The sequence below is a fragment of the Caretta caretta genome, chromosome 2 (genome assembly GCF_965140235.1).
Source record: "Caretta caretta isolate rCarCar2 chromosome 2, rCarCar1.hap1, whole genome shotgun sequence".
NCBI lineage: Eukaryota > Metazoa > Chordata > Testudines > Cheloniidae > Caretta > Caretta caretta.
The window spans coordinates 846187-870781 of record NC_134207.1 but is presented as its reverse complement, the minus strand read 5'-3'; the positions used below and the strand labels follow the sequence as shown (position 1 = coordinate 870781).

The 24595-nt window shown below is 51.2% G+C and overlaps 1 protein-coding gene across 1 annotated transcript; it reads left to right on the top strand.

Moving 5' to 3' along the window:
• Positions 1 to 1163: 1163 nt before the first annotated feature.
• LOC142071257 (epiplakin-like) lies at positions 1164 to 19444 on the top strand. Its single transcript, XM_075126159.1, has 2 exons — positions 1164 to 1370; positions 14621 to 19444. Exons 1-2 carry the CDS (start codon positions 1164 to 1166, stop codon positions 19442 to 19444), a joined length of 5031 nt encoding a protein of 1676 aa, XP_074982260.1.
• The last annotated feature ends 5151 nt before the right edge of the window (positions 19445 to 24595 follow it).

Below are 24595 nucleotides of genomic sequence, written 5' to 3'. Positions count from 1 at the left end.
TTGTTGTATTCAAGAGTTAGTAAGAACATCCATTAAAATTTTAAACCTAACCAGTGTCCCTAAACTGACTTGACAGAAGATGTCAGAACATGTTAGTATTGGAGCTGAGTGGGTCTATTATTTATTTAATTTTCTTTCTACAGGAATTAGATGCAATGCTCCTGCCAGCTAATTGCTAAGTTTTTATCTTCAAAATAAAAATAAAAAACAAAAAAACCCCAAGAGTTTTCAGGTGTCCCAGTAGCCCCGGGAATCACGGTTAAAGTCCCCCCACCCCAATCCGAAATGGCACCCCGAGGCATTACCAAGAGTCTCTCTGCAGACTGGCTCCCTGCAGGCCTGTCCTACCTCACCACCTGCCAAGGATTTCTTTGTTTCCCTCCTCTGCCCTGCCCTTTACATCCCAGCAGGCCTGGGTCTGAGTCACCGGTCTTCTACCATTTGACCCCAGGCCTTGCCCCTTCCCCTGGGAGGTGGGCTGAGTCTGGCCCAGGGTACCGCTGGGTCCCAGCCCTGTTAAAGGGCCAGCCCACCTGTGGAGAGTGGTGATGCCGTCAGTTACCAGTGGCAGAGCCCTGGAAGGCGGGCAGAGGGGGCAGGACGTGCTTTTGGATGAGGGGCTTTTGCGACCTACCCAACAGCTCACAAGGAGGGACAGGTGTTGTCATGGCAGGCACTGGGTGGAGTCTGGAGGCTTGTCCCTGGGCCCCTTGTGGGGCTGGGCAGGAGCTAGGTGAAGATGCTGCTTCCGCAGGTCCTGCACTCACCTGCTGGCCCTGGCCCGCAGCGGCCACAGCTGGCCCTCTGGAGGAGCGTGCCCAAAGGTGGAAGGCTACCGCGGCTCTGGAGCTTGAGCAGTGCCAGCTGCTGCAGCTCCTGCTGGAGGAGCCAGCGGGGTCAGGAGCCACAGAGGTGCGTCCACCTGGCGGCCCCATCCACACAGGCCTTTGGAGCCCATGGCATTAGCAGCGGCTGAAGCAGAGCGTGGCTGACATCATTGTATTCAGACCCATAACAATTTTACATTCAACAAACACCTTCCCCAAACCACGGGCACAGCCCTGGGCACTAGGACGGCTCCCCAATGTGCCAGCCTCTTCATGGGCCACTGGAAGAAGAATTTCTGGACAAATGCAGCACAGAAATGATGATACATCGAGGATATGTTCATCCTCTCGACAGATGGCCTAAACTCCCTCACCGACTTCCACCACAACTTCAGCAACCACCACCCGTCCACCAAACTCTCTCTAGAACCATCCCACACCAGCATGGACTTCCCGGGCACCATGATCAGCTACAAAAGTGGAACCCTACATACAACCATATACAGGAACCTGCAGATCACCACACTTACCTCCACAGATCTGGTAACCACACCAAAAAAATCTGTCATCTACCTCCTGGCTCTGAGACACCACAGAATGTGCCCTGAGGAGAAAGTCCAGGATACACTCTTTAAAAACACTTAAAACTGCCTTCACCAAAGAAGAAAACTCAGCCATGATGTGATCCACATGGGGCCACCCATGAGAGAACCTGCTTCAGTAGAGGAAAACAAACAAAAACCCTCCGACCGCACACCCCTAGTAGTTACCCACCACCCCACACTGGAACCCAGACAGGGAATCATCAAACAATTACAACCCATACTCGATGGAGACCACAGCCTGAAAGAAATCTTTCCCAACCCCTTCTTCTGGCCTTCACACAATGCCCCAATCTCATCAAGCTCATCATCAGAAGCAAGCTCCCCACAGACCCACAGACAAACTCAAAGCGGCACCAGATCCTGCCAGAACAACAGATGCAAAACCTACAGACATATTTCTATTGATACAATGATTAATCCCCTCACACGCAACATGCTTTCAAGATCCATGGATCCTACACATACCTCTCACATGTAGTGTACCTCATCCAGTGCACTAAATACCCCAACAACAACCAAGCGAGTGAAACCAGATAATCACTATGCCCTTGAATGAACCTACACAGAAAAATGACAAAAGACAAAAACACCCTATCACCCGGGGGTGAACACACTTCACAAAGTGATCACTCTGCATCTGACCTCTCTGTCCTTATCCTCAAAGGGAAACCGCACACCTTCCAAAGACGAGCCAGGGAATTTAAATTCAGACTTTCCTAGGCACCAAAAATCATGGTCTTAATAAAGATACTGGCTTCATGTCTCATTACAATAATCCACTAACCCATTAACCCCCCCTTTTTTTGCCATCTGACTCCAGGGGTGTTAATGGGCCACTTCACCTTCAATTGTCTCTTACAATGCATTTTAACTACTCATGCAAACAATCTGTTCCACCATGTACTGAGCTGGGACCCTCTGAGTACCTTTCCCAGCATGAAGCAGAGCTCTGTGTAGCTCGAAAGCTCCTGTCTCTCACCAACAGATGCTGGTTCAGTACCAGATATTACCACCCCCACCTTGTCGTTCTAATATCCTGGGACCAACATGGCTACAACATCACTGCAAATAATACATGTTATTCAGCCTTTCTAAAGGTCCCTGACAGGGTCCTGCACAAGAGGCTACTAGAAAAGCTAAGTTGTCATGGGGTGAAAGGCGAAGTGTCTGGCTAGGAGATAGAAAACACAGAGTTGGGACGAATGGGCCACTTTTCTCATGGCCAGATGCTAACAGGGGAGCCGCAGGATCCCCCCTCGGTCTCGGTTTAGGAAAGAGCTGGGACCGGGAGGTGCACGGAGATAGCAAAACTCTGCAGGAGACACACTGCTGTGTAAGTTAGGGTGTGTCCACGCTTCAAGCGCTCCGGCCCTGCAGACGCATCGCCGCGGTGCTTCAGTGCAGACACCGCCTGTGCCGGGGGAGGAATTCCCCTGTCGGCACGGGCGCTCCACCTCCCCGGCAGGCGGTAGCTAGGTGGATGGAAGAATTCTCCCGTCGATCTAGCGCTGTCTACACCAGGGGCTAGGTCAGTGGCCATGACTCAGGTTTTTCACACCAGAAAGACACAGCTGTGCTAATGTAAATGCCTGGTGTAGACCAGGCCTCAGGCAGGACCAGAGAGGGCTGCTAGGCCCTTCAGAGAGCCCTACCCAAGCTAGGTGAATGGGCACAGGCTCAGAAATTAAATTCAGTGTTGATACATACAAAGTAATGCCCCATGGTGGGGGACAGATGAATTACTCAACCCGTTTAAGGTTCTAAATAAACTGCATCAACTCAAGAAGGGACGTGGGCAACACTACAGAAGCTCTATGGAGACCTCGGCTCAGTGTGCAGCCAGAACGGTAACAAGAAGTGAGCCAGCATAAGGAATGGGACGGTGAACACTGCAGAGCACAGTGCAATGCCTCTTATCATCGCTGGTGCAGCCTCATCAGGACCCTGTGCAGTACTGGTCATCCAGGAAGGGCATCGCTTAACTAGAGGGGGTCAAAACAGGACAACAGGGAAGATCCGTCGCTGGAAAAGCTCTCATCTGAAGAGATTGTAAAGACTGGGATTGTTCCCTTACAGAGAGAGACCCATAAGAGGAGACATGATAAAAGTCTACAGAGTAATGACTGGCCTAGAGAAGGATGAATGGTCTGGCTGAAGAACTTTGGTCCTCTTTGTCTCATAACACAAGAACAAGGGGAGAATCTATCACATTAAAGGTGGGCAATTCAGAATCAATGCCAGGAAACACTTCACACAGTCCGTGATTGGTCTATGGAACTCGCTGCCACAGAGAGTCGGTGAGGCCAAGACTTTAGCAAGGGATTGGACATCTTTGTGGACAGCAAGAGTTAGAATGGTTACTGCTGGCCCAGATTTTGGAAGGGCTCTCCAACCCTCCAATCTTCACAGCGCGAGCCTGTCTCTAACAAAAGGTGATGGCGTGAGATCTAGCGTGGGATGCAGATCATGGCACCGCCGTTGCTGCAGGGCTCTTCACCCTGTGCTCTGAAGCACCTGGCACTGGAAAGAAAGAGGAGGGTGAGCTGCTCTGATCCAGTCTGGCCCTTCCTGTGTTCCTACGAGCTGCTTTTCTGGGCCTCCAGCCACAAAGGCCTGGCCTGGGTAAGGACCAGAATGCAGAGTAATAAGGATCATAGTAATAGACAGGGTCATCACATCCAACTAGTCTGGCTTCCCATGTGCCACAAGCCAGAGGACCTTGCCCAGCAAGTCCTGCATCAAGCTTCTGTCTCCAGGCCTCAGGGTCTGGCCCTCGGCCAGCATTTGACTCTGCCTGAGTCCAGGACTGAACCTTAAACTGCAACAAAGTGCGCATAGTAGAACAACATAGGAGGTCAACATAGGAGGTCATTAAACCTCTGCCCCAACCCATCAATTGCAGGACACAAATAAACTGCAGGCAAAGAGAGGCTGGGACTGGATGATTGGGGATGGATCACTTGAAATCACCTGGACACAATTAACTTAGGCTAGAATAGAGACTGGGAGTGGATGGGTCATTACACAAAGTAAAACTATTTCCCCATGTTTATTTCCCCACCTCCACCCCCCACTGTTCCTCAGACCTTCTTGTCAACTGCTGGAAACGGCCCACCTTGATCATCACTACAAAAGGTTCCCTTCCCCTCCGCTCTCCTGCTGGTAATAGCTCACCTTACCTGATCACTCTCGTTACAGTGTGTATGGTAACACCCACTGTTTCATGTTCTCTGTGTATATAAATCTCCCCACTGTATTTTCCACTGAATGCATCCGATGAAGTGAGCTGTAGCTCACGAAAGCTTAAGTTCAAATAAATTTGTTAGTCTCTAAGGTGCCACAAGTACTCCTGTTCTTTTTATGGATACAGACTAACACGGCTGCTACTCTGAAACCTCTTCTGTTCATTCCCTTTGGAGCATCGGGCACTGGCCACTGTCAGGACACTGGCCTAGACCATGGGTCTGACCCAAAGTGGCCGTTGTGATGAGCCTCAGCCTGTCCTCTGCACCAGAAACATTAGTGACCTTCCAACCCTGCAGTCCCAACTGCTAAGCAATCCGTTGACGTGCCTGCCGTGTACTGGGATCGGGTCACGCTGTCACCCTCGCAGGGTGGCGTGTTCACCTGCTAGAAAAGCTCCTGCAGGGTGTGCGTCCTATAGGTCACCTTGGAAAAGACAAACATCAGGAGAGACAAGGTGCGGCAGGTAATAGCTTTTATTGGACCAATTTCTGTAGGTCTGTAAGCAACAGAAGTTGGTCCAATAATAGTCATATCTCACCCACCTGGTCTCTCTAATATCCTGGGACCACCATGGCGACAACAACACTGCATATGATCTTCGACAAGCACACACAATTACGCAGATACACAGAGCCACACACAGAGCCTTGGACACCAAAACAAAGTCACCTTTTATTCTGGAAGCAAGGCAATGGAGCCCGCTCTGAACAGCAGAGACTGGCTCAGCTGGCTTTCCAGGCCGTAGAACACTAAATTCCCATTCCCTAGCAATAAAACTATTCACCAATCCAATCCAGCCCTTTCTGCCACCCAGGAGCAAAGCCAGGGGCTCCGTTACCCGACCTGGGACAAAGCCCCCGTACAAATCCCACACTGCCAGCACTTTGCAAGCAAATTCCCTATGCGCCCAGGAACTCCCACATGGCAGCTGGACTGGGCCAGTTCTCCCCAGTGAGCAACAGCTAGAGAAGACCATTTAACTCCTGGTGCCACTTCAATGGAAGCAGCAAACACCTCCTAGGGGATCAAACATCGCAGCCAAATGAAAGCACACTTCACTCCTATGTAGCATCCCACTTTGGTCACAATGACTCCTCCAGCCTCCTGAGCAGCGGGGCCAACAACCCCACCCCCAACCAAAGACGGGAGACCAACACCTACAGGGTCAACAGACGAGTCACTGGGACGGCCGATCAAAGACAACAGCAAGCTGGCTGGCTCCAGCTACCCGCCCAGAACCAGCCCACAGGCAGAGCTCTCACCGCGGTGACATTTGCACAGCTGCGTCTTCCTCGGGCACAGATCCCATGTGGAAAGGAGGAGCCACAAACCCAGAGCAAGGCAGAGCTGTGCCAGACACTCGGGGCCGGCGAGTGTCAGATGGAGGCTGCTCACCCCACACAGGGGAAGGAAGCGATTTGGAGCAACACATCCAGTCATGGGGGAAAGGCCCTGAGGCTGGCTGGGAAGAGGCCAGCAGGGCCTTTAGCGAGCATCGTGCCAGTGGAGTGGGGGCAGAGTGCAGGCATCCAGGCGCGGGAGCAGGACTGACTCGAGGCACGAGCGAAGCGGGCACGTGCTGGGGGTGGCGCGTTTCCGGGGCGGCGTTCCGGCCGGCCTATTTTTCCGGGGCAGTGGTGCTCTCGGAGCTGCACCACTTAGACGGGGCGAGGGCGCCGCGCCCCCGGCCGCAACAGGAAGGGGAAGCCCCAGCCTCGGGGTGCGGAGCTGCCAGGGCCCAGCCACTCCCTGGGGAGGAGAGGGTGAGTCCTGCCGTCTCACCTGCGCCCTGGCTGATGCGCTGCCTTGTGCCACCCCTTATCTCGGGGCTTCTCTGCGCGGCCGGGCAGGGGGGAAGGTGACGTCACTCCCTCCCGTTCCAGCGCCGTCCGCGAGCCCCAGCCCCACCTCAGCTTGGGGCAGCAAAGCCCCTAGAGCCGGCCCTGCCCGGGAGGCAATGCTTGGAGAGGGCGTGTGCAGTGAGCTGGGAGGCGATGGGAGGAGTGGGTGAGGTCCCATGGAGACCAGCTTGCACTGAGCGGCAGGAGTCAGTGGGGAGGACGAGAGTCAGAGAGAGGACCAGGGAGGGGGCCACAGGCAGGACACAAGTGTCAGTGACAGCAACATCATGCATCGGCCAGGGAAGAGACATTGAGTACCCACCGGGGGGGCTTCTGGAAACCCCCTCACGGTTCTCCACCTCCACGTCCTCATGAGCCAAAGATCCACCAGGCTGTGCACAGGCCTCACCTGACCCCCATCTTTTGTAGGCTTAGCACCCCCACCCTGCCAGCCCCATCCTCTACCGAGCCTGGCCCCTCCCAGCGGACCAGGCTGGGAGCTCCCTGGGCACGGGCTGTACCTGGCTGTTTGCTTTGCAAAGAGCCCGGCACACACTGGCTCCTGGCACAACCCCGCTCATTAGCCCAGCCGCGCAGCTTGTCAGGTCATCTGGATTTAGAATTGTGTTCAGGGCTCGGGCTGGGCTGACGTGTCATCCCCGGGGCGGGGAAGGGATGGGTTTAAATTAGGCTCTGTCCCCGTGGCTCAGCCTGGCAGAGACACAGCAGCAGCAGGACTGAGAGCATCTCCACGCACTGGCAGGTAGGACAGCACCCAGCAGAGTGGGGACAAGGGGCTGGGGACAGCACTGTGCCTGGTGAAGGGTGTTTGGGTAGTTATGGGAGCAGGTGAAGAAGCTGGCATTGACCTCGCCCTGCTGCCTCTTCCCCTAAACCTTGCAGTGGGAGGGAGAAGACTGACAAGGCCAAGGGGATTGGGAGAACAGAGCTTCTGCCATTTTCCCATTGTGCCATGGGGTCTCACATACACCAGCCCCCAGGGCGGGGATGGGGTGAGCTACTTCATGAGACGGTACCTTTCCTTGGAAGATGCTATCTTGTGCTCTGGAATCTCAACTTTCATTAAAAAGTTACATCTCTAGTCCTTATGGAAGTGAAGAAACCTTCAGACTGTTCACCCCAAGTGTAACCGATGTTGTGATGTCTGGTGTCTGCCTGAGTCTGTAGGGAGCCTGAAACAACAGCTCAGGGAGACCGTCTCTGGGGGACGTTAGCTCTGACTCCTAATTGGGACAAATTAAATGGCCACGTAACAATTTCCAAACAAGAGGGAGGGTCATACTGTGATGATTGGCACAATCGTCTGGGAGCGGCGGCTCCTCGTAGAGCCGGGAGTGGGTGCAACCAGGCTAGTACCACCAGTTCTTTTTCTAGTTGGTCCTGTGGGCAGAGGTTTTGAGAAACACTCACATCAGGGCTTTGGGCAGGACTGTTCCAGATACACTCACTGGTTCAGTGCTGAGGTGAGAGGCGGGGAGCCTGCAGTGACAGGCAGACGGAAGTGAAAGGAGAGAATGCTGCAGTGATCATAGAATCATAGAAGATCAGGGCTGGAAGGGACCTCAGGAGGTCATCTAGTCCAACCCCTGCTCAAAGCAGGACCAATCCCCAACTAACTCATCCCAGCCAGGGCTTTGTCAAGCCGGGCCTTAAAAATCTCAAAGGAAGGAGATTCCACCACCTCCCTAGGTAACCCATTCCAGTGCTTCACCACCCTCCTAGTGAAAAAGCTTTTTCCGAATATCCAACCTAAACCTCCCCCACTGCAACTTGAGACCATTATTCCTTGTCCTGTCCTCTTCTGCCACTGAGAACAGTCTAGAGCCATCCTCTTTGGAACCCCCTTTTAGGTAGTTGAAAGCAGCTATCAAATTCCCCCTCATTCTTCTCTTCCGCAGACTAAACAATCCCAGTTCCCTCAACCTCTTCTCATAAGTTATGTGCTCCAGTCCCCTAATCATTTTTGTTGCCCTCCGCTGGACGTTTTCCAATTTTTCCACATCCTTCTTGTAGTGTGGGACCCAAAACTGGACACAGGACTCCAGATGAGGCCTCACCAATGTCGAATAGAGGGGAACGATCACGTCCCTCGATCTGCTGGCAATGCCCCTACTTATACATCCCAAAATGCCATTGGCCTTCTTGGCAACAAGGGCACACTGTTGACTCATATCCAGCTTCTCGTCCACTGTCACCCCTAGGTCCTTTTCTGCAGAACTGCTGCCGAGCCATTCGGTCCCTAGTCTGTAGCGGTGCATGGGATTCTTCCATCCTAAGTGCAGGACTCTGCACTTGTCCTTGTTGAACCTCATCAGATTTCTTTTGGCCCAATCCTTTAATTTGTCTAGGGCCCTCTGTATCCTATCCCTACCCTCCAGCGTATCTACCTCTCCTCCCAGTTTAGTGTCATCCGCAAACTAGCTGAGGGTGCAATCCACGCCATCCTCCAGATCATTAATGAACAAAACCGGCCCCAGGACCAACCCTTGGGGCACTCCGCTTGATACCGGCTGCCAACTAGACATGGAGCAATTGATCACTACCCGTTGAGCCTGACAATCTAGCCAACTTTCTATCCACATTATAGTCCATTCATTCAGCCCATACTTCTTTAACTTGCTGGGAAGAACACTGTGGGAGACCATGTCCAAGGCTTTGCTAAAGTCAAGGAACAACACGCCCACTGCTTTCCCCTCATCCACAGAGCCAGTTATCTCGTCGTAGAAGGCAATTAAATTAGTCAGGCATGACTTGCCCTTGGTGAATCCATACTATCTGTTCCTGATCACTTTCCTCTCCTCGAAGTGTTTCAGAATTGATTCCTTGAGGACCTGCTCCATGTTTTTTCTAGGGATTGAGGTGAGGCTGACTGGCCTGTAGTTCCCTGGATCCTCCTCCTTCCCTTTTTTAAAGATGGGCACTACATTAGCCTTTTTCCAGTTGTCCGGGACTTCCCCGGATTGCCATGAGTTTTCAAAGATAATGGCCAATGGCTCTGCAATCACATCCGCCAACTCCTTTAGCACTCTCGGATGCAGCACATCCAGCCCCATGGACTTGTGCTCGTCCAGCTTTTCTAAATAGTCTCAAACCACTTCTTTCTCCATAGAGGGCTGGTCACCTCCTCCCCATGCTGTGCTGCCCAGTGCAGCAGACTGGCAGCTGACCTTGTTCATGAAGACAGAGGCAAAAAACCTAGGGAGCAGGTTGCAGAGATGGGGGCGGGGAAGGAGCTGGGGAGGAGGCGGCAGGGTTGGGGGAGGAATTAGGGAGGAGGCTGCAGAGATGGGCTGGGGAAAGTTGGGATGGGGAGTGTGCTGGGATCACCCTGCAGGCAGTAACCGAGGCTGGTGGGAGCCAGCGTGTGGCTGGTGTTTGCCAAAGGACTTCGGGATCAGAGCTGCTGGCCCAGGGCTGTGGCTACACACTCAGGCTGGCTGGCTGTGACTGGCTGTCTGGCTGGCTGTGAGCTGCCCAGGCTGGGAGCTACAATAGCAAAGCCCTGGGAGGCCACCAGGGTTATGGGGCAGGAGGTGACACAGCCCCTCACCTGTCTGGGTTGCACCCTGGAATGTGACAGTGCGATCATCTCATAAACAGCATGCACACAAAAACATGAATGACACTGCTCACTGCCTGGGATGTGGAGCAGCTGCCATCCATGCCTCTGCCTGACTGCAAGTGCATGAGGTGGGGAGTCCCGCAGGGCCGCCTCACTGGTTTGCCACTCCCTCCCTGGCCACAGTCCAGCTCTCTGCTTCTCTGTCTTCAGCTCGTCAGGGCAGGCCTCAGGTCTTCTCATCTATTGGAAAAGTGGCCCCTGCACTACCAGGAACAAACACATAATAACTCTGCCACTGGCGATGCTATGACACCTTTGGACATTTCTTATCATAGAATCCTAGAATATCAGGGTTGGAAGGGACTTCAGGAGGTCATCTAGTCCAACCCCCTGCTCAAAAGCAGGACCCATCCCCAATTAAATCATCCCAGCCAGGGCTTTGTCAAGCCTGACCTTAAAAACTTCTAAGGAAGGAGATTCCACCACCTCCCTAGGTAACGCATTCCAGTGTTTCACCACCCTCCTCGTGAAAAAGTTTTTCCTAATATCCAACCTGAATCTCCCCCACTGCAACTTGAGACCATTACTCCTCGTTCTGTCATCTGCTACCAGTGACAACAGTCTAGAACCATCCTCTCTGGAACTACCTCTCAGGTAGTTGAAAGCAGCTATCAAATCCCCCCTCATTCTTCTCTTCTGCAGACTAAACAATCCCAGTTCCCTCAGCCTCTCCTCATAACTCATGTGTTCCAGACCCCTAATCATTTTTGTTGCCCTTCGCTGGACTCTCTCCAATTTATCCACATCCTTCTTGTAGTGTGGGGCCCAAAACTGGACACAGTACTCCAGATGAGGCCTCACCAATGTCGAATAGAGGGGGACGGTCACGTCCCTCGATCTGCTCGCTATGCCCCTACTTATACATCCCAAAATGCCATTGGCCTTCTTGGCAACAAGGGCACACTGCTGGCTCATATCCAGCTTCTCGTCCACTGTCACCCCTAGGTCCTTAGGTCCTTCTTTGCAAAGCTACAGCCCTATGGGAATGTCAGGAACCCGCTCTGCCACTAGGAGGGAGCCAAGTGCCCTCCCAGCCTCCCTCTGCTACTGCCTTGGGGGTTACAGAGGTGTCTGGGCTGCATCGCTTCCACCTGCCCGCAGTGGAAGGGAGCCCTGGCTGTGCCCAGCAGGGGACGCTCTCCTCAGCCACCAGGTGCTGCCAACACAGGTGCTGTGCTCTGACCCCCGAGCCCTGCTCTTTCCCCCTGCAGGCTAGTGATTTATACACCCCACTTTGTTACATTCAAGTCCCCAGTCCCTTCCTTCTGGACACCTGCAGCGCACACCGATCTGCTGCCTCTGTGGAGGCAGGGCACCCCCGGTCCGTGGCTGCACCTCAGTGTCACAAGCTCCAAGGCACTTAGACATGTCTCTAGAAAAAGCAACCTGAAGTTGATTTAACAGCGCTTGAGATAAGGACTCAAACTAAGGACAAGTAAAAGGATTTGGAAACATAATATTGGAGGTGAAAGACAAACCGAAGATGCACTCGATGGCCTCTACTCATTAACAAGTTCCTTTCCTGTCTCATTCGCTATATCTACCCCAAATGCTCTCATGGACTGGTGCTCTTATGGCTTGGTAACTGGTTAAAAGATAGGAAACAAAGGGTAGGCATAAATGGTCCATTTTCAGAATGGAGAGTGGTAAATAGTGGTGTCCCCCAGGGATCTGTATTGGGACCAGGCCTATTCAACATATTCATAAATGATCTGGAAAAAGGGATAAACAGTGAGGTGGCAAAATTTCCAGATGATACGAAACTACTCAAGATAGTTAAGTCCCAGGCAGACTGCAAAGAGCTACAAAGGGATCTCTCAAAACTGGGTGGCTGGGCAACAAAATGGCAGATGAAATTCAATGTTGATAAATTCAAAGTAATGCACATTGGAAAACATAATCCCAACTATACATACAAAATGATGGGGTCTAAATTAGCTGTTCCCACTCAAGAAAGAGATCTTGGAGTCATTGTGGATAGTTCCCTGAAAACATCCACTCAATGTGCAGCGGCAGCCAAAAAAGTGAACAGAATGCTGGGAATCATTAAGAAAGGGATAGAGAATAAGACAGAAAATATCACGTTGCCTCTATGGAAGTCCATGGTACACCCACGCCTTGAATACTGTGTGCAGATGTGGTCACCCCATCTCAAAAAAGATATATTGGAATTGGAAAAGGTTCAGAAAAGGGCAACAAAAATGATTAGGGGTATAGAATGGCTTCCATATGAGGAGAGATTAATAAGACTGGGACTTTTCAGCTTGGAAAAGAGATGGCTAAGGGCGGATATGATTGAGGTCTATAAAATCATGACCGGTGTAGAGAAAGTTGATAAGGAAAGTTGATAAGTTGGGAATTGGTCCTGCTTCGAGCAGGGGGTTGGACTAGATGACCTTCTGGGGTCCCTTCCAACCCTTATATTCTATGATTCTATGATTCTATGATAAGGATGTTTACTACTTCTCATAACACAAGAGCTAGCAGTCACCAAATGAAATGAATAGGTATCAGGTTTAAAACAAAAAAAAGAAAGTATTTCTTCACACAATGTACAGTCAACCTGTGGAACTCCTTGCCAGAGGATGTTGTGAAGGCCAAGACCATAACAGGGTTCAAAAAAGAACTAGATAAGTTCATGGAGGATAGGTCTATCAATGGCTATTAGCCAGGATGGGCAGGGATGGTGTCCCTAGCCTCTGTTTGCCAGAAGCTGGGAATGGGTGACAGGGCATGGATGATTTGATGATTCCTGTTCTGTTCATTCCCTCTGGGGCACCTGGCATTGGCCACTGTCGGAAGACAGGATATTGGGCTAGATGAACCTTTGGTCTGACCCAGTATGGCCGTTCTTATGTTCTTATGTAAATCAGTTCTACATAGCTGGCCCCGTCTGGCAAGTTGGGCTCCCCCCATCATGAGACAGCTCCTGCTGGCAGAGTTACTCTTTTGTAATGGATGCCTCCTAGTTTACTCCTGGGGGAATTCTGCACCACTGCGCAATGCAGAATTTTGCAGAAATTAATGTTGGCCATGCAGAATTTCCTTTCCCTTCCATAGAAATAGACTGCAGAGATGTTGGCTGCCACTAGGGGTCGCTGGACCTGGCAGAGCCCAGCTCGCAAATAGACGACAAGGCCAGGGGGAGGGAAAGACAATTGGAGGGTTCCCAGCAGCTGCAGTTTCCCGCATGCCCTGAAGGAGGTGGCGGCGCGCAGGAAACTTCATGCAAGCCCGGGACCCAGCATCAGGCTGTTTCTCCCTCTGGATCCCTGGACTCTGGCATGTTAGGGTCTGTGAGTGCCTGGGCTGGGGGGGGCGCAGCTGGGCTCTGGGGGGTAGGGGTGTGAGTGTCCAGGTGGGGAGACATGGCTGGTCTCGGGCGGGGGAGTGTCTGGCCCCCTGGCTTGCCTCTGTGAGGGAGGAGGTGAGATTGTCTGAGCGGGGCGGGGCATAGCTGGGCTCTGGGGGAGGGGCTGTGAGTGTCTGGGCTGGGAGGTGCCACGGCTGGGGTCTGGTGGGGAGGCGGTACGAATGTGTGGGCTGGGGGGGACATGGCTGGGCTCTGGAGGGAGGGGGCGGAGAAGCAGGAACTGGGTTGTCATATGAGTTTCTGTAACTCTCTATTCCTGGGGAAATGTTTGTCTCTGTATTGTTACAGACATACTTGCTGATAGGTATTTTGAAATAAAATTAGCAAAATAATTGAAACTGGTGTGATTATACAGTGCTATTCTGACAAATAACATTTGCATAATTTTAAAATATTGTGCACAGAATTTTTAATTTTGGTGCGCAGAATTCCCCCAGGAGTATCCAGTTCTCTTGCTTACAGACTATTGTCCCACGACAACCCAGAGGTCCCCGGGGCAGAGACGTTTATTGCAGGTCTTTGGGTTTGTAAATAGTGAAGGCTGCATGTGGCCCAGGCTGGAAACACAAACCGGCTCAGTCAAGGGACATCCATTGTTCTCAGGCTGATTGGGTCAGCTCTCAGACTTCCCCTCCTCAGGTAATATAGGCGTCTCTCCCAACACATTTAGAACATGATACTCTACACTTTACGGAGCTCTAAAACTGTTTCCCCTACAAACATCTCGCAATAACCACAACAATCAGCCAATTCTTAGCTTTTGACAGGAACCCCACAGATGATGTCGGCCACAGGGCGGTGTAATAAACCTGCCTGAGCCTGGCTGTGTCCTGTCGTCCGAGGAGCCCAGGGGCAAGTGTTCCCAGGAGACACTCCTGCAGAAGGCACTGGCATGGGGGGGCGTTGGGGAAGAGGGGGAGTGCTTGGCTGGTGCATGTTCTTCAGAGAAAGCTGATCACAGCAGGGGCAGCAGTGCGCGGCTCCCTGTCTCTATCTGAACGTTTGCTGTTTTCTCTGGGCAGATAGTTCTCTTTTCCACTTTGTACCAATGCCTGTGTCTCACGGAGCCCTCTCTCTCCCTGCAGAGCTGCGCACTGCCCCAGGAGATAGAAGAGGATCTGCCCACTACCGAAGCAGCAAAGCGTGAGGAGACAGCTTCCCAAACGGTTAATCCTGTGCAACTAGACAGACGGATGGAGAGCTGGCAGGCAGCGACTGCCTCTGGAGAAATGGGTCCGGGAGGGGTTAATGCCATCGCTGGAGTCCTTGTTCAGTCCAGCAAGGAGAAGATGAGCCTCTACCGGGCCATGATGAGAGGCGTCCTGACACAGGGCACCGCGCTGGTGTTGCTGGAGGCGCAGGCTGCCATAGGGTTCATCATTGACCCAGTGAAGAACAAGAAGGTGCCGGTGAGAGACGCACTCGCTGCTGGGCTGACAGGTGGAGATTATTACGGAAAGCTGCTCTCTGCAGAGAGAGCAGTGACCGGATACACTGACCCCTACACAGGCAACAAGATCTCCCTCTTCCAGGCCATGAAGAAAGACCTGCTCGTCAAAGACCACGGCATCCGCCTGCTGGAGGCCCAGATCGCCACCGGCGGCATCATCGACCCCGTGCACAGTCACCGCCTCCCCGTGGAGGTGGCTTACAAGCGGGGCTACTTCGACGAAGAGATGAACCGGATCCTCTCTGACCCCCAAAAACACAGCAGAAGCTGTTTTGACCCCAACACTCATGAGAACCTCACCTACATGCAGCTCCTCAGCAGATGCGTCCCAGACCCAGACACGGGGCTCCTTATGCTTCAGCTGATGCACAAAGGCTCCGTGCTCTTCCAGCTAGATGAACAAACACGAATCTCCTTACAGTCTGCCCCTGCCACCGTCAGCGTGGGACTCTTCCAGGGGCAGAACGTGACCGTGTGGGAGCTTCTCTTCTCCAGATACGTCCCTGACCAAAAAAGGCAGGAGCTTCTGAAGAAGTACAAAGCGGGGATGCTAACCATTCAGGAAATGACAACCATCATCACCTCCCTCATCACTGAGGCAGAGCAAAAGAGCAACAGGGAGCCCAGGAACGTGAAAAGTCTGAGCACACAAAGGGTAACGTCACAGAAAGCCGAGGTTGCCCATTCGCAGAGAGATGAGAAATGGGAAAAGGCCTTAAAGACTATGACAGTCGATGGGCCAGTGGGCGAGTTCCAAGGGCAAAAGGTCTCTGTGAGGGATCTGCTCTTCTCCAAATATGTCCTTGAAGAGAAAAGACAAGAGCTTCTAAAGAAGTACAAAGCAGGGACACTTGCCATTCAAGAAATGATAACCATCCTCACCACCAGCATTACTGAGGCTGAAGGGAAAAGCAGAAAACTCCCCACAACTAGGAAAAGCCCCAGCAAAGAGATGAGGACACCATCTGAGAAAGACAAAGATGCCTCCTCCCATGAAGAGCAAGAATCAGAAAAGGTCTTAAAGTCTACCCTGGTGGAGGTGCCGGCAGGAGAGTTCCACAGGCAAAAAGTCTCTGTGTGGGATCTGCTCTTCTCCAAATACATCCCCAAAGAGAAGAGGAAGGAACTCCTGGAGTTGCACAGAGCTGGGATATTAACCACGGACCAAATGAAAACCATCGTCACCACCATCATAAGCAAAACAGAGGAGGAAAGTCACCATCTACCAGGACATGGGGAAAGTCCCAGTGCGGAGACAACAACATCAGAGGAAGCTGAGACTCCCCCCTCACCCCGTGACAAACATTTGGAAAAAGCTTTGCGGTCGGAGACTGTCGACATTCCTGTCGGAGAATTCAAATGGCAGGAAGTTTCCCTGTGGGAGCTTCTCTTCTCTAGCTACATCTCTGATACCAAAAGACAGGCGCTTCTGAAGAAGTACAGAGCAGGGACGCTACCCATTCAAGAAATGATAACCATCCTCACCACCAGCATTACTGAGGCCGAAGAGAAAAGCAGAAAACTCCCCACAACTAGGAAAACCCCCAGCAAAGAGACGAGGAAGCCATCTGAGAAAGACAAAGATGCCCCCTCCCATGAAGAACAAGAAACAGAAAAGGCCTTAAAGTCTACCCTGGTGGAGGTGCCAGCGGGTGAGTTCCATGGGCAAAAAGTCTCTGTGTGGGATCTGCTCTTCTCCAAACACATCCCCAAAGAGAAGAGGAAGGAACTCCTGGAGTTGCACAGAGCTGGGATATTAACCACGGACCAAATGAAAACCATCGTCACCACCATCGTAAGCAAAACAGAGGAGGAAAGTCACCATCTACCAGGACATGGGGAAAGTCCCAGTGCGGAGACAACAACATCAGAGAAAGCTGAGACTCCCCCCTCACCCCGTGACAAACATTTGGAAAAAGCTTTGCGGTCAGAGACTGTTGACATTCCTGTCGGAGAATTCAAATGGCAGGAAGTTTCCCTGTGGGAGCTTCTCTTCTCTAGCTACATCTCTGATACCAAAAGACAGGAGCTTCTGAAGAAGTACAGAGCAGGGATGCTAACCACTCAGGAAATGATAACCATCCTCACCACCAGCATCACTGAGGTGGAAACGGGGAGCAGGAATCTATGTATAAACACAAAAGCTGCCAGTGAAGGGGGGGTAATATCAGACAAGGCTGAGGATGCCCATTCACAAGAGCAACACATGAGAAAGTCCTTAAAGCGTGTGACCATCTATGTGACTGCTGGTGAATTCCAAGGGCAAAATATCTCCTTGTTAGATCTTCTCTTCTCCAAATACATCCTTCAAGAGAAGAGGCAGGAGCTCCTGGCCTTGTATAGAGCAAGAGTTTTATCCATTGAACAGATGATACCCATCATCACTAGCATCATAACAAAAACAGAAGCTACAAGTAGGCAACCCATGACAAGTGTCAAAAGTCCAAACAGAGAGGAGATAACTTTGCAGGAAGCCGTAGCTGCCCATTCTCCACAAGATACACAACTGGACAACATCTTAAAAGCTACAACCATAGATGGACCTGTCAGCGAGTTCCATGAGCAAAAGGTCTCGGTGTGGGACCTGCTCTTCTCTAACTACATCCCTGAAGAGAAGAGACAGGAGCTCCTGGAGCTGTACAGGGCTGGGATATTAACCATGGACCAGGTGATAATAGTGGTCACCACCCTCATTAAGAAAAAAGAAGCTACAAGCAGGAAATTCGTGATTAATGTGAATACTCCCAGCAAAGACACGATGACCTTAGAGGAAGCTGAGGACGTTGAATTACATGAAGATAAAAAACTGGAAAAGGCCTTAAAGTCTACCATGGTTGATGTGCCGACTGGTGAGTTCCATGAGCAAAAGGTCTCGGTGTGGGACCTGCTCTTCTCTAACTACATCCCTGAAGAGAAGAGACAGGAGCTCCTGGAGCTGTACAGGGCTGGGATATTAACCATGGACCAGGTGATAACAGTGGTCACCACCCTCATTAAGAAAAAAGAAGCTACAAGCAGGAAATTTGTGATTAATGTGAATACTCCCAGCAAAGACACGATGACCTTAGAGGAAGCTGAGGACGTTGAATTACATGAAGATAAAAAACTGGAAAAGGCCTTAAAGTCTACCATGGTTGATGTGCCGACTGGTGAGTTCCATGAGCAAAAGGTCTCGGTGTGGGACCTGCTCTTCTCTAACTACATCCCTGAAGAGAAGAGACAGGAGCTCCTGGAGCTGTACAGGGCTGGGATATTAACCATGGACCAGGTGATAACAGTGGTCACCACCCTCATTAAGAAAAAAGAAGCTACAAGCAGGAAATTTGTGATTAATGTGAATACTCCCAGCAAAGACATGATGACCTTAGAGGAAGCTGAGGATGTTGAATTACATGAAGATAAAAAACTGGAAAAGGCCTTAAAGTCTACCATGGTTGATGTGCCGACTGGTGAGTTCCATGAGCAAAAGGTCTCGGTGTGGGACCTGCTCTTCTCTAACTACATCCCTGAAGAGAAGAGACAGGAGCTCCTGGAGCTGTACAGGGCTGGGATATTAACCATGGACCAGGTGATAACAGTGGTCACCACCCTCATTAAGAAAAAAGAAGCTACAAGCAGGAAATTTGTGATTAATGTGAAAACTCCCAGCAAAGACAAGATGACCTTAGAGGAAGCTGAGGATGTTGAATTACATGAAGATAAAAAACTGGAAAAGGCCTTAAAGTCTACCATGGTTGATGTGCCGACCGGTGAGTTCCATGAGCAAAAGGTCTCGGTGTGGGACCTGCTCTTCTCTAACTACATCCCTGAAGAGAAGAGACAGGAGCTCCTGGAGCTGTACAGGGCTGGGATATTAACCATGGACCAGGTGATAACTGTCATCACCAGTATTGTAACCAAAATAGGAGTAACAAGGAGAAAACTAGCAACAAATGTGCACAGTCCAAGTGCAGAGAGGGAAGCTGACACTGCCTATTCAGAGAGAAATGAAAATCAGGAAATGGCTTTAAAGTCCACAACAGTTGGGCCGGTGGGCAAGTTCCAAGGGCCAAAGGTCTCTGTGTGGGATCTGCTCTTCTCCAAATACGTCCCTAAGGAAACAAGACAAGAGCTTCTAGAGAAACACAGAGCAGGGATGCTCACCACTGAGAAAATGATAACCAGCCTCACCACCATCATCTCACACACTCTGGAGGAGGGTCTCTCTCCAGATAACCAACAAATATTGAATCTCCTACAATCGGAGGTATCCTATGTGACAGTTGGTCAGTTCCAGGACCAAAGGGTTTCTGTCTGGGAGCTTCTCTCCTCTAAATGTGTCTCCCAGTACAATCGAGAGGTGCACTTGGATACATACAATGCAGGGAGGTTAGCTGTTAATGACATTACAATCACCACCACCGTCATTACAGGATCAGAGGGTAAGAAAGGGGCTGCCAGGAACCGTGAACAGCCCTAGCCAGGAGGTGGCATAAGGCTGGGGCTGCCCCTTCCAGAAGGACACAAGATAGACACCTGCAAAGAGCTCAGCTGGCTCTTCCCATTTTCTACAGTTCGCAGCAGGGAATAGGAGAGCAGGAAGTCTTAACCCAGCAATGAGGTGTGCAGAGAATGGGAGTCAGTGTCCTGTCCTGGTCCCCGTGGGTGGTTACCGTACTGAGCATTATAGTTACAGTCTGTGGTTTAACAGGAGCAGCACAGGGGTTCCACTCTTCTTGTTTACTAAACATATCTACAGCTCCAGCTCTTCGCCTGGCCCTGTACAGACACCCCCAAAAGCCACTGTCTGTGCCCCAAAGAGTCGACAAGCTGCAGTGCCAGCCAGGAACACAACGCTAAGCAGTGACCCCGTTTGGTGGCTCTGGCAAAGAGCTCCACAGGTTGACTGTGTGTTGTGTGAAAAAAATACTTCCTTTGGTTTGTTATAAACCTGCTGCCTGTTCATTTCATTGGGTGACCCCTGGTTCTTGTGTTATGGGAAGGAGTAAAGAATACTTCCTTATTTACCTTCTCCGCACCAGTCATGATTGTATAGACCTCTATCTTATCCCCCCTTAGTCGTCTCTTTTCCAAGCTGAAAAGTCCCAGTCTTATTAATCTCTCTTCATATGGAAGCCGTTTCATACCCCTCATCCTTTTTGTTGCCCTCTCCTGTACCTTTTCCTATTCCAATATATCTTTTTTGAGATGGGGCAACCAGATGTGCACGCAGTATTCAAGCTGTGAGCGTACCATGGATTTATATAGAGGCAATAGGATATTTTCTGTCTTATTATCTATCCCTTTCCTAATGATTCCCAGCATTCTGTTAGCTTTCTTGAGTGGTAATAGTTAATATAGACCCCACTATTTTGTATGTATAGTTGGGATTATGTTTTCCAATGTGCATTACTTTGCATTTATCAACATTGAATTTCATCTGCCATTTTGTTGCCCAGTCACCCAGTTTTGAGAGATCCTTTTTAGCTCTTTGCAGTCTGCTTGGGAGTTAACTATCTTGAGTAGTTTTGTATCATCTGCAAATTTTGCCACCTCACTGTTCACCCCTTTTCCCAGATCATTTATGAATATGTTAAAATAGTACAGATCCCTGGGGGACACCACTATTTACCTACCTCTCTCCATTCTGAAAACTGACCATTTATTCCCACCCTTTGTTTCCTGTCTTTTAACCAGTTACCAATCCACGTTACAAATTATTCCAGTTAGGACACGTACAGTTCGTTTCTAGGCTGAGGCAACCAAATAAAGACAAACTGCAGCGTATCTCAAAGTTTGTAGGTTTATTCCGCTCGAGCGTGGTACCACTCTGTTAAGCAGAACGGGACCCTGATTACAGGCGACACACAGATTATACACGGTGGGCAAAGCACCCTGCCTGTGCGCCTCGGGGGGCACTAAACAGGCCTTCTCCTTCTCGATCGCCAAGCCCCTGCAGCCACCTTCCCCCTGCAAAAACGCTGAAGTGGCAACTGTTTCAGGCATGTCGGCTGGTCCCTGTCTCCAGGTGTCACGGAGTCCCCAGGCGATGCTCTGGAACTGCTCCCCATGAAGCCAGTCCGGACTCTGGGGAAGTCTCCTCTCGGGGAGCAGCCTGTCTGCAGGACACACAGCTCACACAGCTTCCACCTTCCTGGGTCTGACCTCGGAGCATTCAGCATCCTCTGCCCCTCCGTGCGCTTCCCACAGCCAGTCTGCCCAGGCGGGGTCCTGGGGAAGCCAGAGGGTCCTGCACCCCAACTCCACAGTCAGATGGGACTCTCAGCCAGCCAGTAAAACAGAAGGTTTATTAAATGACAGGAACATGGTCTAAAACAGAGCTTGTAGGTGCAGAGAACAGGACCCCTCAGCTGGGTCCATTTTGGGGGGCAGTGAGCCAGACAACCACGTCTGCCCTTCACTCCATGTCCCAGCCAGCCCCAAACTGAAACTCCCTCCAGCCCCTCCTCCTCTGGGCTTTGTTCCTTTCCCGGGCCAGGAGGCCACCTGATTCCTTTGTTCTCCAATCCTTTAGCTCTCACCTTGCAGGAGGGAAGGGCCCAGGCCATCAGTTGCCAGGAAACAGGGTGTCGGCCGTTCTCTGTGTCCAGACCCCTGCACACACCTGCCCTCTAGGGCTCTGCAATGATCATGCACCCTTATCCCACCCCCTAGATACTTAAGAACTGCCTAGGGGAAACTGAGGCACCCCCACACTATTCAGAGGAAACATTAAGAACAGTCCCACTTTGTCACACCAGGTTTGTTTCTTTTCTTTAAACTGTCCAGCTGCCCACCCTGAAGGATCCTTCCTTCCTTGGTACGTGATGTGCTCGCTTCTAGTCAATGGCTGAGAGGAAACCCAAAATGGAGTCACATGTGCTAGCTAGGTTGATTTCCCCTGACAGTCCCTCCTTTTCTGACGTACGTCAGTAAACTATACCGGGGCAGAATAACCTCAATGCAAGATTCAAATTTGCCGGCAGCACATACTACAGCATTGTAGGCATACAAAGAATAATACAAAAACAGAAACAGCCAGAAGAATGAGGTTCAAAATACGCCTTCCCCAAGCCCCCAAGTCTGGCAGCCAGGAGGTGAGCCATCTCCAGGCCACATAGAATCCGGTACTGGTGTCGTCAAGGGTGACACGGTGAAGCAAGGTGGCCTGCCGCATAACGGTGTGGATAAAGTAATAAGCCTCCCAGCTTTCACACGTTACCAGGGCTGTCCCTAGCCATTCTGGGACCCTATGCAGCCCCCCTGCGAGGGGTGCGTGTGGGGTCCCAGGCCTCTGCAGGGGGGTAAAGTGGGGGGGGCTGACCCCAGGCCTCCATGGGGGGGCTGGCTTGGGGGGCAGAGGGGAACCACCCCCCAGGAGTCACCGGCGGGTCGCTGCACTCCTGCTGCCGGTGAGTGCAGCCCCAGCCCTGCTGCAGAGCTCAGGGGAGTGCGGTCGGGGGCCTGGGGAAGAGCCGGAGCAGGGGCTGGAGCAGCACGCAGGGCACCAGGAAATGTGGTGCCCCAAGTTTCCTGGTGCCCTACACAGCTGCATACTTTGCGTAGGGGTATGGACGGCCCTGCGCATTACTGAATATGTGCTTTCCAGCAAGCGAGAATCAATGCGTACGCCCCTTCTGCTACGGACAGTCCCGGACCCTCCAGCCTTGTCCTTGAGGGCTCGTAGCAGGTGCTGCTCCAGCGTGGGGAATTCCCGGGCACCCACAAGGCTGAGGTCCGCAGGGGAGACTGTTTGTCGAAAGCCATTCTCAGAGCTGCTTTTCATTATCACCTCCTTTTAAGGGGGGCTTATTTACCTACAAGCAGGCTCTGGCAGAAAACACAGTTGATTTTTATTCCCACACTTTACAGTCTCGGGCCTTTCTTATTTTTTTACTTATTTATTTAGCCAAGTGGCTGCAAGCCAGCTCAGGCGGTCAAAGCCAGTTCACTACTAGATCCCCCCAAACCATTCTGTAGCATCAGCCAAAGGTAACTTGCAGTAAGCCCCAACAGCCACCCCCAGCCAAGAGGCCTTGCAGGCCAGACTTGGAGGAGAATTGTAGCCCCGACGGGGCGGTGGTGATGCAGGGAAGAAAGGTCCTGCCACCTAGAGCCTGAGAGCGTGTGGCCACCGTCAGACCAAGCGTCTGACCCGCAGCATCCCTGCAGCACAGCCAGGGCCTGGGCAGGGGCCTGGGACTCATGAGGAACAGTCTGTGAACTGCCCTGACATCCCAGAGATACTGGTTGTGACATCCCCGTGCCACAGAGTGGAGTGATGGGTTTTCCTGTCACCTTTCCTGTTTTTTCCTTATTTTTTTAAATTGATTGCTGTTTAATAAATTGTATTTGCTTTGAACTGTATGTAATGATCAGTGGGTCAGGGAAGCATCCAGTGCAGAGAGAGTACTCCGGAGTAGGGACACCCTAGCCCCTGCCCTAAGTGACCATGACATGGTTGGGAGTCAAGCCCCCCAGGAATCCTGGGCCCAGCCTTGTTGGGGTTACGAGGACTCTGCCGCACCGGAGAGTGGAAGGGGAGCCCTCGAGGTCAGGTAGGCCTCTGGGTAAAGGAAGTGGGAGTGAAGACTCAGATCCTTTCACTAACCCATTTCACCAGGGTAGTGTATAAGCCAGGAAAGTTCCGCACAATAGCAAGACCGTTGCCCCGCTTACACTAGGATGTATTTTATCAGGCCCTGACCACTTGAAGACAGCTAACTTGCCCAAGCAATTCTTAACTTGTTTTTTCCCTATTTTACCCTCAGACCCTACCCCATTTATGCTGATGTTCATCGTGTTAGTAGCCTGATCACTGCTAACTTTTTTTGGTGAAAACTGAAACAAAAAAGGCATCTAACACTTTGGTCATTGCTGCATTTTCTTCTATTATCTTTCCTTCCTCCTTGAGTAATGGGCTTACCCTGTCCTTGCTCTTTCTCTTTGTTCTAATGTATTTGTAAAAAACTTTTCTTGTTACCCCTTATCTCCTCATTTTGTGCCTTTCTAATTTTGTCCCTACACGCATGTGTGTTTTTAGATGCATCCTTCCATAATTTGACCTACTTTCCAGTTTTTGTATGATTCTTTTTTTGAGTTTCGGGCTGTTGATCTCCTGGTTAAGCCAAGGTGGTCTCTTACCATACTTCTGATCTTTCCTATGCACTGGGATAGTTTGCTCTTGTGCCCTTAAAAACAGCAATTTTTTAAAGGAGACAAGTCTCCTGAACTCTTTTTTCCTTTAGACTTCCTTCCCATGAGGTCCTACCTACCAGTTCTCTGAGTTTGCTAAAGTCTGCCTTCTGGCAGTCCATTGCCCTTAGTCTGCTGTTTTCCCACTTACAACCATTCCTTAGAATCATGAAGTCTGTCATTTCATGATCACTTTCACTCAAGCTGCCTTCCACCTTCAAATTCTCAACCAGTTCTTCCCTGTTTGTCAGAATCAAATCCAGAACAGCCTGTCCCCTAGTCGCTTTCTCCACCTTTGGTAATAAACAGTTGTCTCCAGAGCATTCCAAGAACTTGGTGAATGATCTGTGCCCTGCTGTGTTCTTTCCCCAACTGCTGTCTGGGTTGCTGAAGTCCCCCATCACCACCAAGCCCTGTGCTTCGGATAATTTGGTTA

What these genes read in the sequence shown, in the direction of transcription:
- LOC142071257 (XM_075126159.1), top strand. Translation starts at nt 1,164, where the DNA reads ATGTTCATCCTCTCGACAGATGGCCTAAACTCCCTCACCGACTTCCAC. An exon ending in CACTTACCTCCACAGATCTG is followed by an intron (nt 1,371 to 14,620) that starts GTAACCACACCA and finishes CTCTCCCTGCAG; the next exon opens with AGCTGCGCACTGCCCCAGGA.